General features: G+C 64.3%; 1 protein-coding gene across 3 annotated transcripts in view; it reads right to left on the reverse strand.

Moving 5' to 3' along the window:
- LMF1 (lipase maturation factor 1) overlaps nt 1-12166 on the reverse strand; it is a 67452-nt gene that overhangs the window by 19367 nt on the left and 35919 nt on the right. The window contains exon 6 of one of the 3 annotated variants that reach the window (XM_029947687.1): nt 8153-8301. The exons of 1 other annotated variant lie outside the window; for it this stretch is intronic. In XM_029947687.1, coding sequence (XP_029803547.1) covers nt 8153-8301 — 149 coding nt within the window. Of the gene's footprint in view, nt 1-4648; nt 4670-8152; nt 8302-12166 lie in introns of those variants that run through there. One more of the 3 variants, XM_029947689.1, reaches the window with a different exon arrangement.

Genomic DNA, 12166 nt, shown 5'->3' on the forward strand with positions numbered 1-12166 from the left:
GGCAGAGCTCTGCGGCACCTGCGCGTGCCCGCCGGCCCCGGTGATGCCGTGCCCGCTCGCGGGCAGGACAGCCGCCGCCGTCACGCGACAGCCCCGTGTGCCAGGCTCCGCGCCCCTCGGAATCCAAGAGTGGGTCTCTTTGGAGATTCAAACCAAGGCAAAGAAGAAAAAAACAAAATAATTAAAATGTCATTCAAATCCTAAGCTGATATGAGACACTTAAAAATCTGAAACATTCTTCCGGGAGCAGAGAATAATTATATTCCTCCGCATCCACCGACTTCTCCCCATAGTGCAGATGTCAGATTTTCCACGGATTTTTCCTTCCTGAGAGCGCGTCAAAGGAACAAAGGCTTCTGTCAGCCTTTTTCAGCCCCAAATTAATTCTAAAAAAAATGGCTCAGACAAGCCAGTACCAGGCCAGATCCAGAGAGCCAAGTGACCCACAGCTGTCCACCCCTGCTCTCTGGGGAAGGGGTGTGCGAGGTGCTAGAACATTCCAGGCTCACTCTCAGGAGCGAGGAGGAGGCAGGGGCATGGAGGGCCTCTCCAGCCGGTCACAGGCCTGAGGACAGGCTTCGAATCCCTGGCCCAGAAGGGCAGGTGCGGGACCTCGCCCTGGGAGGGAGCCCCGCTTCCCCCTGCCGCGTCCTTCCCTCCCCACCGCAGGCCAGAGGGGTTCCCAGGCCTCCGATGGGCCTCCTCGTTGAGGGGGTGCCCACACCGAGAGCCCCCCGCAGCCTCGTCCTGCGTGCACAAGGCACCCCACCCCTCACTGGTGGGGCTGCCGCCTCCGTCTCCAAAGACGGGCCAGGCCGGTGCCTTCCCGTGGGAGAAGCCTTGGTGACCCCCGGGCCACTCGTACTGAGGTCGCAGTGAGGAAGGACCCGCCGCCCCTCCCGAGAGCAGCCTGGCATCCGGGATGCCACTCGGGCTTCCTGCCACCCCTGTCCTCTGGGGATGGAGCCAGGGCCGTGTGTGCCCACAGCAGGCGAGGCGGGGGGGGGGTGTCTCTGTGTCTCAGGTGCACTTGGGGTTCATGGTCCCATGCCCCGTTTGGAGCTGGGGGCTCAGGCACGCTTCGGTGCCTCAGGACGGCCCTGTCTCTGAGCCTGAGGGGCCCCGCGGCTCTCCTGGGGTCCCAGGGTGCTGCCGGCGCTCTCCCAGCCCAAGGGACCGCCACAGAGAGACCACCCGCTGCATCGGGCGAGTTCGGCGCTGGCATGAAACGGGTGGTGGGGACACGAACGCTGCTTTCTCTCTGCCCCGCCCCCTGGACTCGAGAGGTCTTTGCAAATGGCCAGGCCGGCGTGCGGGGTCCTCCTGGGGCGGGCTGCGCAGCATAGAACACGGCAGGCCCTCGGGGGCCGTGGGGACTCCATGCCTGTTTAGGGCCGGGAGCGTCTGGGGACAGAGGCAGAGGGGGGCCGAGGGGCCACGAGCTGGGGCTGAAGCTGGGGCCAAGGTCAGAATACTGCAGACGGCACTTCCAGAAACCCCCACGACACCTCCTGAGCCGGAGTCCGAGGCCTGACCTCCTAGGCCCTGTCGGGAAGGGCAGTGGAGCCTCCCAGGGAAGCCCCTCCTTCTCTGCCCACAGTGACTCCGAACACCCGCTCGCACCTCCGGTCGGGGGTCCCAGGTGGGGCGTCCTCCTGGTGACATCGCTTGTGTCCGGCCATCGTGGGGCGCGCCACATTCCATTTACCTACATCGGACGCGGTTTTATTGGAGGCATCTGACTCCAAGGGAGGCCGGGCCTCAACGTCTCCCTCCTCTCCCCTCGGTGCCGGCCAAGATCCAGCGTCTCCGTCGGTTCCGGTTCGCTCCCTCAGGGCAGCCTCTGGGCCCCCGGGGGGAGACCATCCACAGGCAGATGCACCCTCTCAAGTCTAAGGGCGGAAGCTAGGATTTACATCGAACAGAACACACCTTAGTGTTCAGTCCAGTGTGTTCGGACGCTTGCATACGATCAGGTGTCCGCCACCCCAGAGAGGGGGTGGACGTCCATCCCGTGGAATGTTCTCGTTCTCGCCAGGGAGCCACCGGGGGCCCCGCGTCCCCGGACTCCAAGCCAGTCTCAGATCTGCTTCCTCCGAGTGTGTCCAGGCCGCCTGCCTGCCTTTCTCCCGTGGTTTGCGTATCCTGGATATTGATTTTTGGCCGGGCCTGTGCGCTACAAGTACCCTTCCTAGCCTGCAGCTGCCGGTTCACTTTCTTGGTGCAGTGTTGATGGAAAACATTAGTATCGACGAAGTACATCGAGCAAAAAAACACTTTTTTTTTTAATGGTTACCGATTTTTTTTTGCACCATCGAGCATCTTTGCTCACCCCGCGGTAAATGTCTGCGTTTTCTTCGGAAAGCTTTGTTTTCCCGGCCTTCACGCTGGTGAGGTTCTGCACTTGCCCCTGGGTGTGGCTTGGCGCTTGTGGCTGGAAATCAGTCGACCGGCTGTCCCTGTGCGGGGTCCCTACAGTGGGGTCCATGGTCCCCCTCGAATTAGAGTCTGATGCAGAGGACATCCTGGCCAAGCTCATTCTCGTTCCTCCGCTGACTCCCCATTACTTCTGTAAAGACGGGCTTTCCTTCTTCCACTGACGTGACTCTGTGCCCTGGCTGAGTATCAGCTGAAGAGGAGAGAGGTGGTCCGTGTGTGGACTCCTGCACTGGGCCCCTTTTTCTAGATTACATCAATGCCACGCTTCGGTTTTAAATTAAACTGTAACATCAGGAAGCAGGTCTCCTGGTTTAGTTTTACTTTTTCAAGATTCTCTGTGTTTGCATGTAATCTTCCAACCAGCATGTCAGCCTCTCCAGAAAGCCCAGTGGAACTTTGACGGGAAATGCCCTGAATCTGCATGCGCAGTCTTCTTCCCTGTGAGCGTGGCGCGCGCCCACCTGCGCAGGTCCGAGCGCGCGCCCCCACGGCCACCGCGCCTGCCGCGCCCGCATCCTGGCGTCTCCCGTCGGGTCTGTTCCCGCGTGCGCATCGGAGGTTTTCTCGATGAGGCCGTGGATGGTGTTTTCACCGTTTCCTGTCTCTTCCCAGGACGCAGGACAGAACCCGTGCTCGCACGGACCTTGTCCCGCAGCCTACGTTCACGTATTCCTTTGCTAGTTGGGTTTCAGATTCCACTGGGTTTTCAGCCATCGAATCACGGGGGTGAACACCTTTGTTTCTTTGCTTCTAGTCTTTACGCCTTTCTTCCGTCTTCCTGCACCCAGACTCCCGGCGGGAGGCGGACACGGGCCGGCACGCTCCCTCCCTCTCAGGTGGGGGCGTGGCAGGTGGAGGATGTTCCTTGCTGCCCTGCGTTGTGCGTCGGTGTCACACTGTCGTGCACTCTTCTTTCACGCCGCTGCCGCTTTGCCCTGTTACTAGAGGAGCCGCGTCTGCCGATTTTCAGATGTCCGGCCGCCCTTGGCTCCTGAGGGAGACCAGGCCTTTTTCTTTGCCAGAACGGAGTCGGCGGTACTGTGCTGACGGTGCCTGCGTCTTTGCTCCTGGGGGTCCCGGTCTTTGTTCCTTTCTTTCTGTGATGTCCTCGCCAGGCTCTGCCTCCGTCACGGGACCTGGGAAGCGTCCCCTCCTCTGCTGCTTTCCGAGAGCCGGTGCAGGGGCGCCGCTGTTTCTTCCTGAAGCTTCTGGTAGATTCCACCGGGGAAGCCATCCGGGCCTGCACTTTTCTTCCCGGAACGGGCTCTGATCACACCTGCCCGGATCTAATAGACACAGAGCGGTTTAGGGCTCCCGTTTCCTCCTCTGCCTTGAGAAGCTGCATCTGTGAGGAAAGCGTCTTCTCACAGCGCCGCTGAGCACAGCCCGGCCGCGGCTCCCGGGCCTGCCGACCTGACCTGGAAAATGTAGGCCCACCGGCCTCGCTTTTCTGTGTCTCAGATACGGCCTTTTTTCTTGTGTTAACAGAACAGCAGGGCCGTGTGCCCACGAGGTGTGTTGGAAGGGTCCCACTTTGGCTGCCGCAGTGGGTGTGAGGTAGGCCGGGAGCGGGAGCGATGCTCAGTCGTCAGCCCCGTGCTGGTGAGGCCGTGTGGAAACACACTCTTCCCTCCGGGTGGCTGGGGGTCACCTAGACGCATGCGACAGGAAAGCTCATGCCTCGCCGGCCTCTGAGAGGCGCCTGGGGCCCCGCCACCGGCAGATGGCCCGCCGCAGCCACTGCACACAGACCGCTCCCGATGAACATGGCTGGTCTCAGCGGCACCGGGTCAGGAAGAAGCGACGGAACTTTTTATGAAGCTCCCGCGACGTGAGCCGCCGGGAAGAGGGCTCCGAACTCGGGAGACGCGCAGCGCCACTGCCGGAAGAGCCACCGACAGCACGCGGGCGGAGGCGGCCGCGCCCAGAAGTGAAGTGTGACGGTGATCGGACCGAGTCCTGACCCCCCGGCCCAGGGCGCCCACTCCCCGTCACGGGCCAGCGACCACCCCTTGGGGACACCTCAGAGGGCACCGTGGTGTCTTTCTCGGCGGCACGGACTTGGTCCCAGTGATTTCGGTGTGGGGCTATTTCCGGACACACTGACCCCCCAAGGAGTCGGCTGTCTGCCCTAAGTCCCCACCGCCCGTCTCCCCAGCTGGGACTCCTGGGATGTTCTGGAGCAAGGCGGGTGACGCTTCCCACTTACTGTCATTCAGGATTTTCTGGCTGCTCTAGGTCCTGGCATTTCCACACAAGTCTCAGAATCAGTTCCTCAAGTTCTAGAAGGAAGATCCTTCCAGGACTCCGTCGGGGCGGGGACGCGGCAGAGCTGAGCGCGGGGGCTTCCGAGGCACACACGTGTGTCTGCTGAAGGCTTTCTCGTTTCCCGCAGCAATGACGCGAGTTTCAGAGAACAGAGGGTTAGACTTCTGCTAACATCCCCAGTTTTGGAGATTATTAGACATGGTTCACACTTTCTTTTTTTAAAAAACTCCAGTGTATTCATCTAACGTTCATCATAAGGGCTCAAACAGAGACTTAACTTAAAACCCAGAAACGAAGCAAGCGATGGCACCGCAGCTTACGCGGCAGAGTCCTGGGCAGAAGTGCAGGGAAGGGCGGCCGAGCAGAGGCCGAAATCGCGTGAGGCGGGCGGCGGCCCCACCCGGGGTCTCGGCCAGAGACCGGCTCCGAGCGGCGCTCTCGCGGGCGCTTCCTCGGGCTCAGGAGCGTGTGTGCTCACAGGCCCGGCGGCGTTGGGTTCTCCGAGCGGACTCTGGGGGTCCTGCGGGACGGCCCTGATGTCACACGGGGCAGACCGCGTGGCCTGCAGGTCTGTCCACGGCTGGGTGGGGGCAGGGCGTGGGGACCCCCTGTGGGGGTGTTGGGAGCCCGGGGCAGCTCCGGGGAGAGCCTGTATCTCAGGTCTTCACGTACTGCGCCCGCTGCTCTGGGGACGGTCCCCGTGCATGTGCACAGGTTGATTTGGGGCAGGCAGAAATTCCTCTGTCGCCAGACACTGTGGGGGTCCTCGGCTCCTCTGCGGGCGGCGGTTCTGGGGTCCTGGGAGGCACGGGAGCTCCGACAGCACGGCTGAGGCCCCCAAACCCCACTTCCTCGCGGCTCCTGCTGGCCCGGGGGAGCAGCGCTGCTCTGTGCCCCGTGCGTGAGTCGGCGCCCGGCTGGCGGCACGGCTGGGTGTGAGGACCCTGTGGTCTCCTCCTGCGGCTCTTCCTCGCTTCAGCAGCCGCCAGCGGGACGGGGTGGAGGCGAGCGCCCCTGCGCGGCGGCCTCCTGCGGGGAGAAGGGCGCCGGGCGGAGCGGCAGGCACGGGCGGCGGGCACCTCCTGCTCCTGGTGCTCCCAGCGGTCTCTGTTAGTTGTGAGCGAGCGCTTCGCCCCGGTGCCCCTCCTCTGCAGGTGAGGCGGTCACATCACGTCTGAGGTCGCTGCTCACCGGGGGCCTGCTGAGCCGTGGGGCGTGTGTCCGTCCGGCCAGGGTCCCGCGGAAGCCCACTGCTCTCCGTGCCCGGGCGTCAGGACGCTTGTGTTCGCGCCCTCGAGGAATACTGCTCGGTGATTTCTTTTTCGTGAAGCGTCCTTGTCCTCACCGGCCTCACAGACTGAGCTTACTCTGCTTCCTGAACGTGTGCCCGGAATGTTCTACGGAGCTGGTTAGTAGTCCCTTTGGGGCCTGGAGTTTTCATGATCTTACTTTATACAGCTGCTCAGACAGGGCGCCTGGGCGGCCGCGTCAGTGAAGACTTCGTCGGGATTAGATCGGAGCCACACGCTGTTGCAAGTCGGCAAGAGGGGGGCTGGGTCCTTCTTCGGGCTCCCTCTGTGCCCCGGTCCCTCCTCTCCTGGCCTGGCCCCTCGAATTCCAGCAGGACGCAGGGCCCTTCCACCAGCCCTCACCCCAGGCCCTCCTCCGCCTGCCCCCCCCACCCCCCGTCTGCTGTCCGGTATGACAGCAGGTGTGACACACGCCAGGCTCAGGGGACAGCCGTTCAGAGAGAGGCTGCTCCTCCGCGGTGGGGAGGCCACGTGGGGCCGCGAGTGCAGGGGGCTGACTGCCCGCTGTGGGAGCCCCTCTCCCGGCGCCCTGGACCCGTCACAGACGGCAGCCAGAGCGGCTTCTGATCCTGTGGTGCCGGTTCTGAGCAGGAGCAGGTCCGGCCGGGGCCTTGCTCACGGGCAGCTCAGTCCTCAGCGGGCAACACGCCCTCCCCCCCACCCTCCGGGGGCGCCAGGTGCCTTTCCCAGGCCGGCTCCGTGTCCCCGCTCTCCAGCCCAGGACGAGTGCCACCCGACACACGTGCAGAATCCAGTAATTACAGCTTTTAGCGCACCTGATACATTTTTATCCCGCTGCTGCGAACAGTCAATCAAAATGCCAGGAAAGGTGCCTGAGCGCTGTCAGGCTCCGTGGCAGCCCCCCCCCCCCCGCGCCCCTCCCCCGCCGCCCTCCTGCCTGCAGCGCTGGGCGGGTCCCCGGTGAAGGACTCCAACACTGAACACCTTGGATTTTCAAAGGTAACTGAGGAAAAAATCCAAACTGAAGCCCTAGACGGACGTGGAACCCGGTGACCACGGCCAGTGACGTCGGGGTTTCAGGGAAAGGGGCACGAGCGTCCGGGAGGACGAGGAGCCTCCGTGCTGGCGTCTGGCCACGCTCTCGCCGCTCGCCGCCCGGCGCCCGGGTTGGAGCCCTGCCGGCCCCGCCACACAGCCCCAGATGCGGCAGGGACCAGACCATGGCCGCTGTCACTCAGGCTGAAGCTGCTTCGGTGCCCAGGGGGGCGTGGGGGCGCGGGCTCCTGGCAGGAAGAGGGCGGCTGGGCGGCGTGCGCCCCCGGGATTCCTGTCCTGCTCTGGGACCGCCAACCCTCCGTTAGGAGCAGGCACCGCTCAGGATCTGAGGCGACGGGGCAAGAAGACGGGCCCCCACTGGCCAGACCGGTAATGGGGGGGGGCAGGGCACCAACCAGCGCCAGCCACGGGTCTCCAGGGGACTCGACCACAGACACTCACGAACTGCACAGTGAAAGGAAGCAGCCCCACGGAGATCCGGCAGGGCCTGCCCGAGTCAGGGGCGGGCCACACGGACGCTGTCCCAGGCTGCCGGTGACAAGGGCCGCCTGCCAGGGACACGGGGCTCAGCAGACAGCCGCTGCCAGGTGGCGGGGCCAGGCGGCCGCGGCCTGTCTGGACTGAAGGGGACGCAGGAGGAGCCCCCGCCCTCCGAGAGCTCGTGCCCGCCCGCACCTGCGGAACCTTCCGGCAGCCGGGGCGCAGCCTGGGGCCGGGCTCCCCCCACCCCGTGAAGGAAGCGCACCTTCCAGCCTGAACATCGAGATCCTGCTAACGAAGCTCGAGAAGCAGAAGAGAGTGCGAACTCGACCTGCCACCTTCTCTGCTGACCAGGTCCCTCCTGACTTTAAGGGTCAGGTGATGTTTCTGAGACACTGAAGGGGACGGGAGGTGGAGCAGAAGCAGCCGGGCCCAGTGAGGGCCCGGAGAGGCCCTGAACCAGAACACCTCACCGGCGGGTAGCGCCCGCTGGCAGTGACGGCCACAGGGGACCGTGTGTCCGACCTGCTCCCGCCCTTCCTGATCTGAACCGTGTCATCAGGCTCCCCGAGCCCAGGGAGGGCCGTGACAGATCCTGCCCCCGCGGGCGGCACAGCAGGGCCTAAGGTGGTACTTACCGCTCCGAGCATGATTCTGAAAATGAGCCACCGAAAGCCCCACAGGACGATCTGGGACGGGGGGGTCCCCGAGGGCAGGCGAGACAGAGTCCACAGAGGGCACAGGAAGACTCCCAGGAATCCCGTCTCCAGAAGCTGGGACTCCCATCCTGGAATGAGGACAGGAAGGCCACATCAGCGGCGGCCACACGTTCTCCAGACTCAGCAGAACTTAAATGAGGCTTCAGCCAGGACGGGGGTGGGGCCCAGGGGCCCGTCTCCGCCCCCCACCAGGGCACCTGCCAGAGGGAGCGGGACAAGGCCGCGGCCCCCCCCCCCCCGAGCCAGGCCCTCTGTAGGGCCCTGCACAGACCCCATGCGGGCCCCGGGCTCCGCACACACTGCCAGCGGGTCTGTGGGAGCCTCTCCAAGTCAGTGGGTTTGCACACGGAAGCAGAGGCTTGTGGGCCCCTTCCCGAGAGGACCCCGCCAGGACAGACGGCCTGCCCCAGGGGAGAGGGGAGGCCTGGGGAGATGCACGTGTAGGCGGCAGGGGCTCTAAGTGAAACGGCCTCCTGTCGGGCCGTGCGGGCTGGGCCTGGGGGCGGCCGGCAGCTCCACCGCAGGACATGACGGCGACAGGCGGGGCCCCGCTGACCGGCAAGGTGGGCAGTGCGGGTGCGGGGGGGGGGCTGGTGCTCTGTGCACCTCGGACACCGGGGTGGCCCGTCGTGGACACAAGGGACCATGAACAGCTTCCTGGCTGCTTTCACTAGGTCTCTAAAGGAAGCTACATGAGAGGGGAGAGGGGGAGGGAGGGGAAGGGGGGAGGGAGTGTGCGAGCAGGCGAGGGGCAGGGAGAGGGAGAGGATCTCAAGCGGGCTCTGAGCTATCAGTGCAGAACCCAACACAGGGTTCGAACCCACGAACCGCGACATCATGACCAGAGCGAAACATCAGCAGACACTTCACGACTGAGCCCCTCAGGTGCCCCTGCACACACTGTTTCTCATCTTGTTTGGATGAATCTGGTAAACTGTATGCATCGTGAAAGATGCTCTGGACAAGGGTCCGTGTGCTATGGTTCCACTCAGAAGGCTCTGGAAGGAGCACAACTGATACAGGGGAAGCAGTGGGCGCTGGGATGCTGGGGTGACCCCGTGAGGGCGTGGGTCAGGGGTCCAAGCGCTTAGACTTGTCAGATGCACCTGAAGGTCTGTGCGTTTCACTGTAAATTTTTTCCTAAAAAAAGAGAAAACCACCGCAGACAGCCAGCCCTAAATGAGTTCTGAACCTGAGATTTTAGGGCTACACGGATGGCTCGATGCCTGCGACTCACTTGGATAGGCACTGGCAGTAGAGACGGGGGACCTGACGGCACCTGCCACAGGCCCACTCGGTCTCGGTGCTGCGCCTGCGGGTTCTCTTGGGCCCGTTTGACACTTTCTGTGCTTGGCGTTTCTCATAGTAAAATGCGGGGACCCACTTACTCTCCTATGTTCTGGGGGTCTCTGAAGCCCCAGCTCCCGATTAGTTGGCCTTAGGAGCAGGCCCGCCCATTCTGAGGCAGTGCCCGGCACCGGGGCGAGGGGCACACCAGCCCTACCCAGAGGTGCAGCGAGTCCTGCGCTCCACGGCCCAGTGTGGCCTCTCCGTGGGCTCGCTGCCTCGCCAGGCCATGTGTGCTTGTGCTGGGGTCCCTGGGGCCACCGGAGCACACCCTGCACCTCCCAGAGGTCATTCCAGAGGGAGGAAGAGGCCTGGAGTGACAGAGAGGGTGCCTGAGGAGGGGGCCGGCGAGGTGGGCAGCCGGAGCCCACAGCACCACCAGGCTGTGGCACCCCCTCCCCCCGGTCATGGGCAAGGCGCTCCGGTGAGGCCGGGAAGGGGGCATCGGGGCCATCCTTACGCAGGGGACTCCATGCGTGGGACAGCCCCAGGGGCTCAGCCTGGCTCTGCAGCGCTGCCTGTGCCGCCCGGAGGGCACACGGACCGGGTCCCTGGAGTCGAGGCTCCCTTCCCACGCGCGGGGATCGGGGGCCTTGGCCGTACAATGTACCTCACACCCCCTTTCTTGTCTCAACTAGGAAAAACCCAACTTTGTTCCTTTTATGACAGTTTCCCTAGTTTTATTGTGAGAAATGGAACGGCCGTTGAATTTGGACTCATTTCTCTTGGGCTGTGTTGTGATCTGTGAGACCTCATGACCCAAGGACGCTGTGGACATGGACGTGACCAGCAGTGCAGCGTGCTCAGCGGACACTCCGCCTTCTGAGACGTGCGGTGCTGTCCTGACCCCCCTCCCACACGGCGAGAAAGCGCAGGCGGCAGGAGGGCCATGCAGCTGTGCAGGGACACGAGCGGCGGGTGGGCACCGGGGTCCTGGGCAGAGCCGGGCAAGCCCCAGAGACCGCCAGCTGCGGCGCCCACCGGAGCCCCACGGGTTCGGGGACATCTGCTCAGCCCCATGGGGCGAAGCTGGCCCTGCCCGCGCAGACGCAGAGACGCTCACGTGGGTGCACAGCGGTCCCCAGAGCGCCGGGCCCCCCTCCTCTAATTGCCACCTCACTTGGCACAGATGTGATGAGGGGAATTTTAATACGCAGCTTGAGTGACACCAGTCAGAGTGATGTGTGGATGGCGGAGCCCAGAGACCCACCTAAGTGCCGGCAAGCGGGTGACGGGGTGGGCAAGGGACACACTGCCACCTTAGGGACTCACGTGTACCGGCAGAGGGTCACCTGCCCTCCTGCCTCCTTGTGAATGTACTGGAACATTCCCCACCTCTCCCGGGGTGCTCAGGGAGAGCAGAGCTGCCCGCCGCCCCCGCCGATCTGGCCGGAGCCCCCGCCTCGCCAGCCGCCGGCCCTCGCGCAGCCCCAGCTGCTTCTGCTCCCCTCGCCGGAGCCCTCGGGTCGAGCAGCTGCGCCGCTGCACAAACGCACCGTTGTTCCCCCGCGTGGCGGGGAGGCGGCCCCGGCGGGACGTGCTCGTGACGGAGACAGGCTGCCCCGGACACACCTGGCGGGTCCCACGGGGGCCCAACCTCAGTCACGAGTCCCACTCGAGAGGGCGCCTGTGCCTTTCCGACCCGGGCTCAAGCGCATCCCCTTCCGGAGCGGGTCCGGCACGCGGGCTGTGCCTTGGTGATGCCTCTCGGGGACGCCGCCCGTGCGCTGGGGGGATGGTCACAAACCTCCACTAGGAAGCTGCGAAGCATGAGGTCCGTGCAGCGGCCTGTTTCTGGAACCTTCACTTGTGTGGCCCTGGCTTGTGTCCAGTAACGCTGACGAGTGCGGAACAGGCTGCCTTCGGGAAGCGTCCACGTGAAACCGGAGGGAAGTCCTCCAGCTGTGGGACCGGACACTGGACGGCGGCTCCCAAGCTCTGTGTGCCCTCCTGCGGAGACGGGCAGTGGGGTGCGGCAGGCCCCCTCGTCCACGTCCCCCAGGTCCCTGGCGGCCACGGTCCTGTGCCCTGCCGTCTGCAGGCAGCTTGTGGGGTGCAAGAGGCCGATGTTCCCTTGGCTGGCGCTTCTGCACTAGCCTTTAGGGCTATACGGCGTGTGACGCACGGCCCGTGTCTGCCAGGGCAGCCGAGGTGACTTCCAGGAAAGACCCCATAAAACGTGCCGGATTTGGACCCACAGCACGTTCCATAAGGGAAGCGCAGGGCCTGGCTCTCCTGACCCCGATCTGAGTGGTGGAGTCCCTTGCCTCTCCAGCTCAGCTCGGGGCACCTGCTTCCGAAATCAGACCAACACAGTAGTGCTCACCTTCACTGTGGACTTAGGGACATGAGGAGAGTGAAGACGCTCCTTCGTTAAAGGTCCAGAAAATTCAGCACCGAGACCTGACCTGTGCCTGGTGAGGGTGGGGACAACGGCCTGGCCACTCCGCAGCCAGCCCTCTGCTGGGCCTGGGGAGCAGACCCGCCTGGCCAGAGAGGGGGGCGCTGGGCCATGGGGGCAGGGGGGCAGGCGTGCAGGCCAGCGAGGGGGGGGGCGGGGGGGGCAGGCGTGCAGGCCAGCGAGGG

This window comes from Suricata suricatta, chromosome 8 (genome assembly GCF_006229205.1).
Source record: "Suricata suricatta isolate VVHF042 chromosome 8, meerkat_22Aug2017_6uvM2_HiC, whole genome shotgun sequence".
NCBI classification, from domain to species: domain Eukaryota; kingdom Metazoa; phylum Chordata; class Mammalia; order Carnivora; family Herpestidae; genus Suricata; species Suricata suricatta.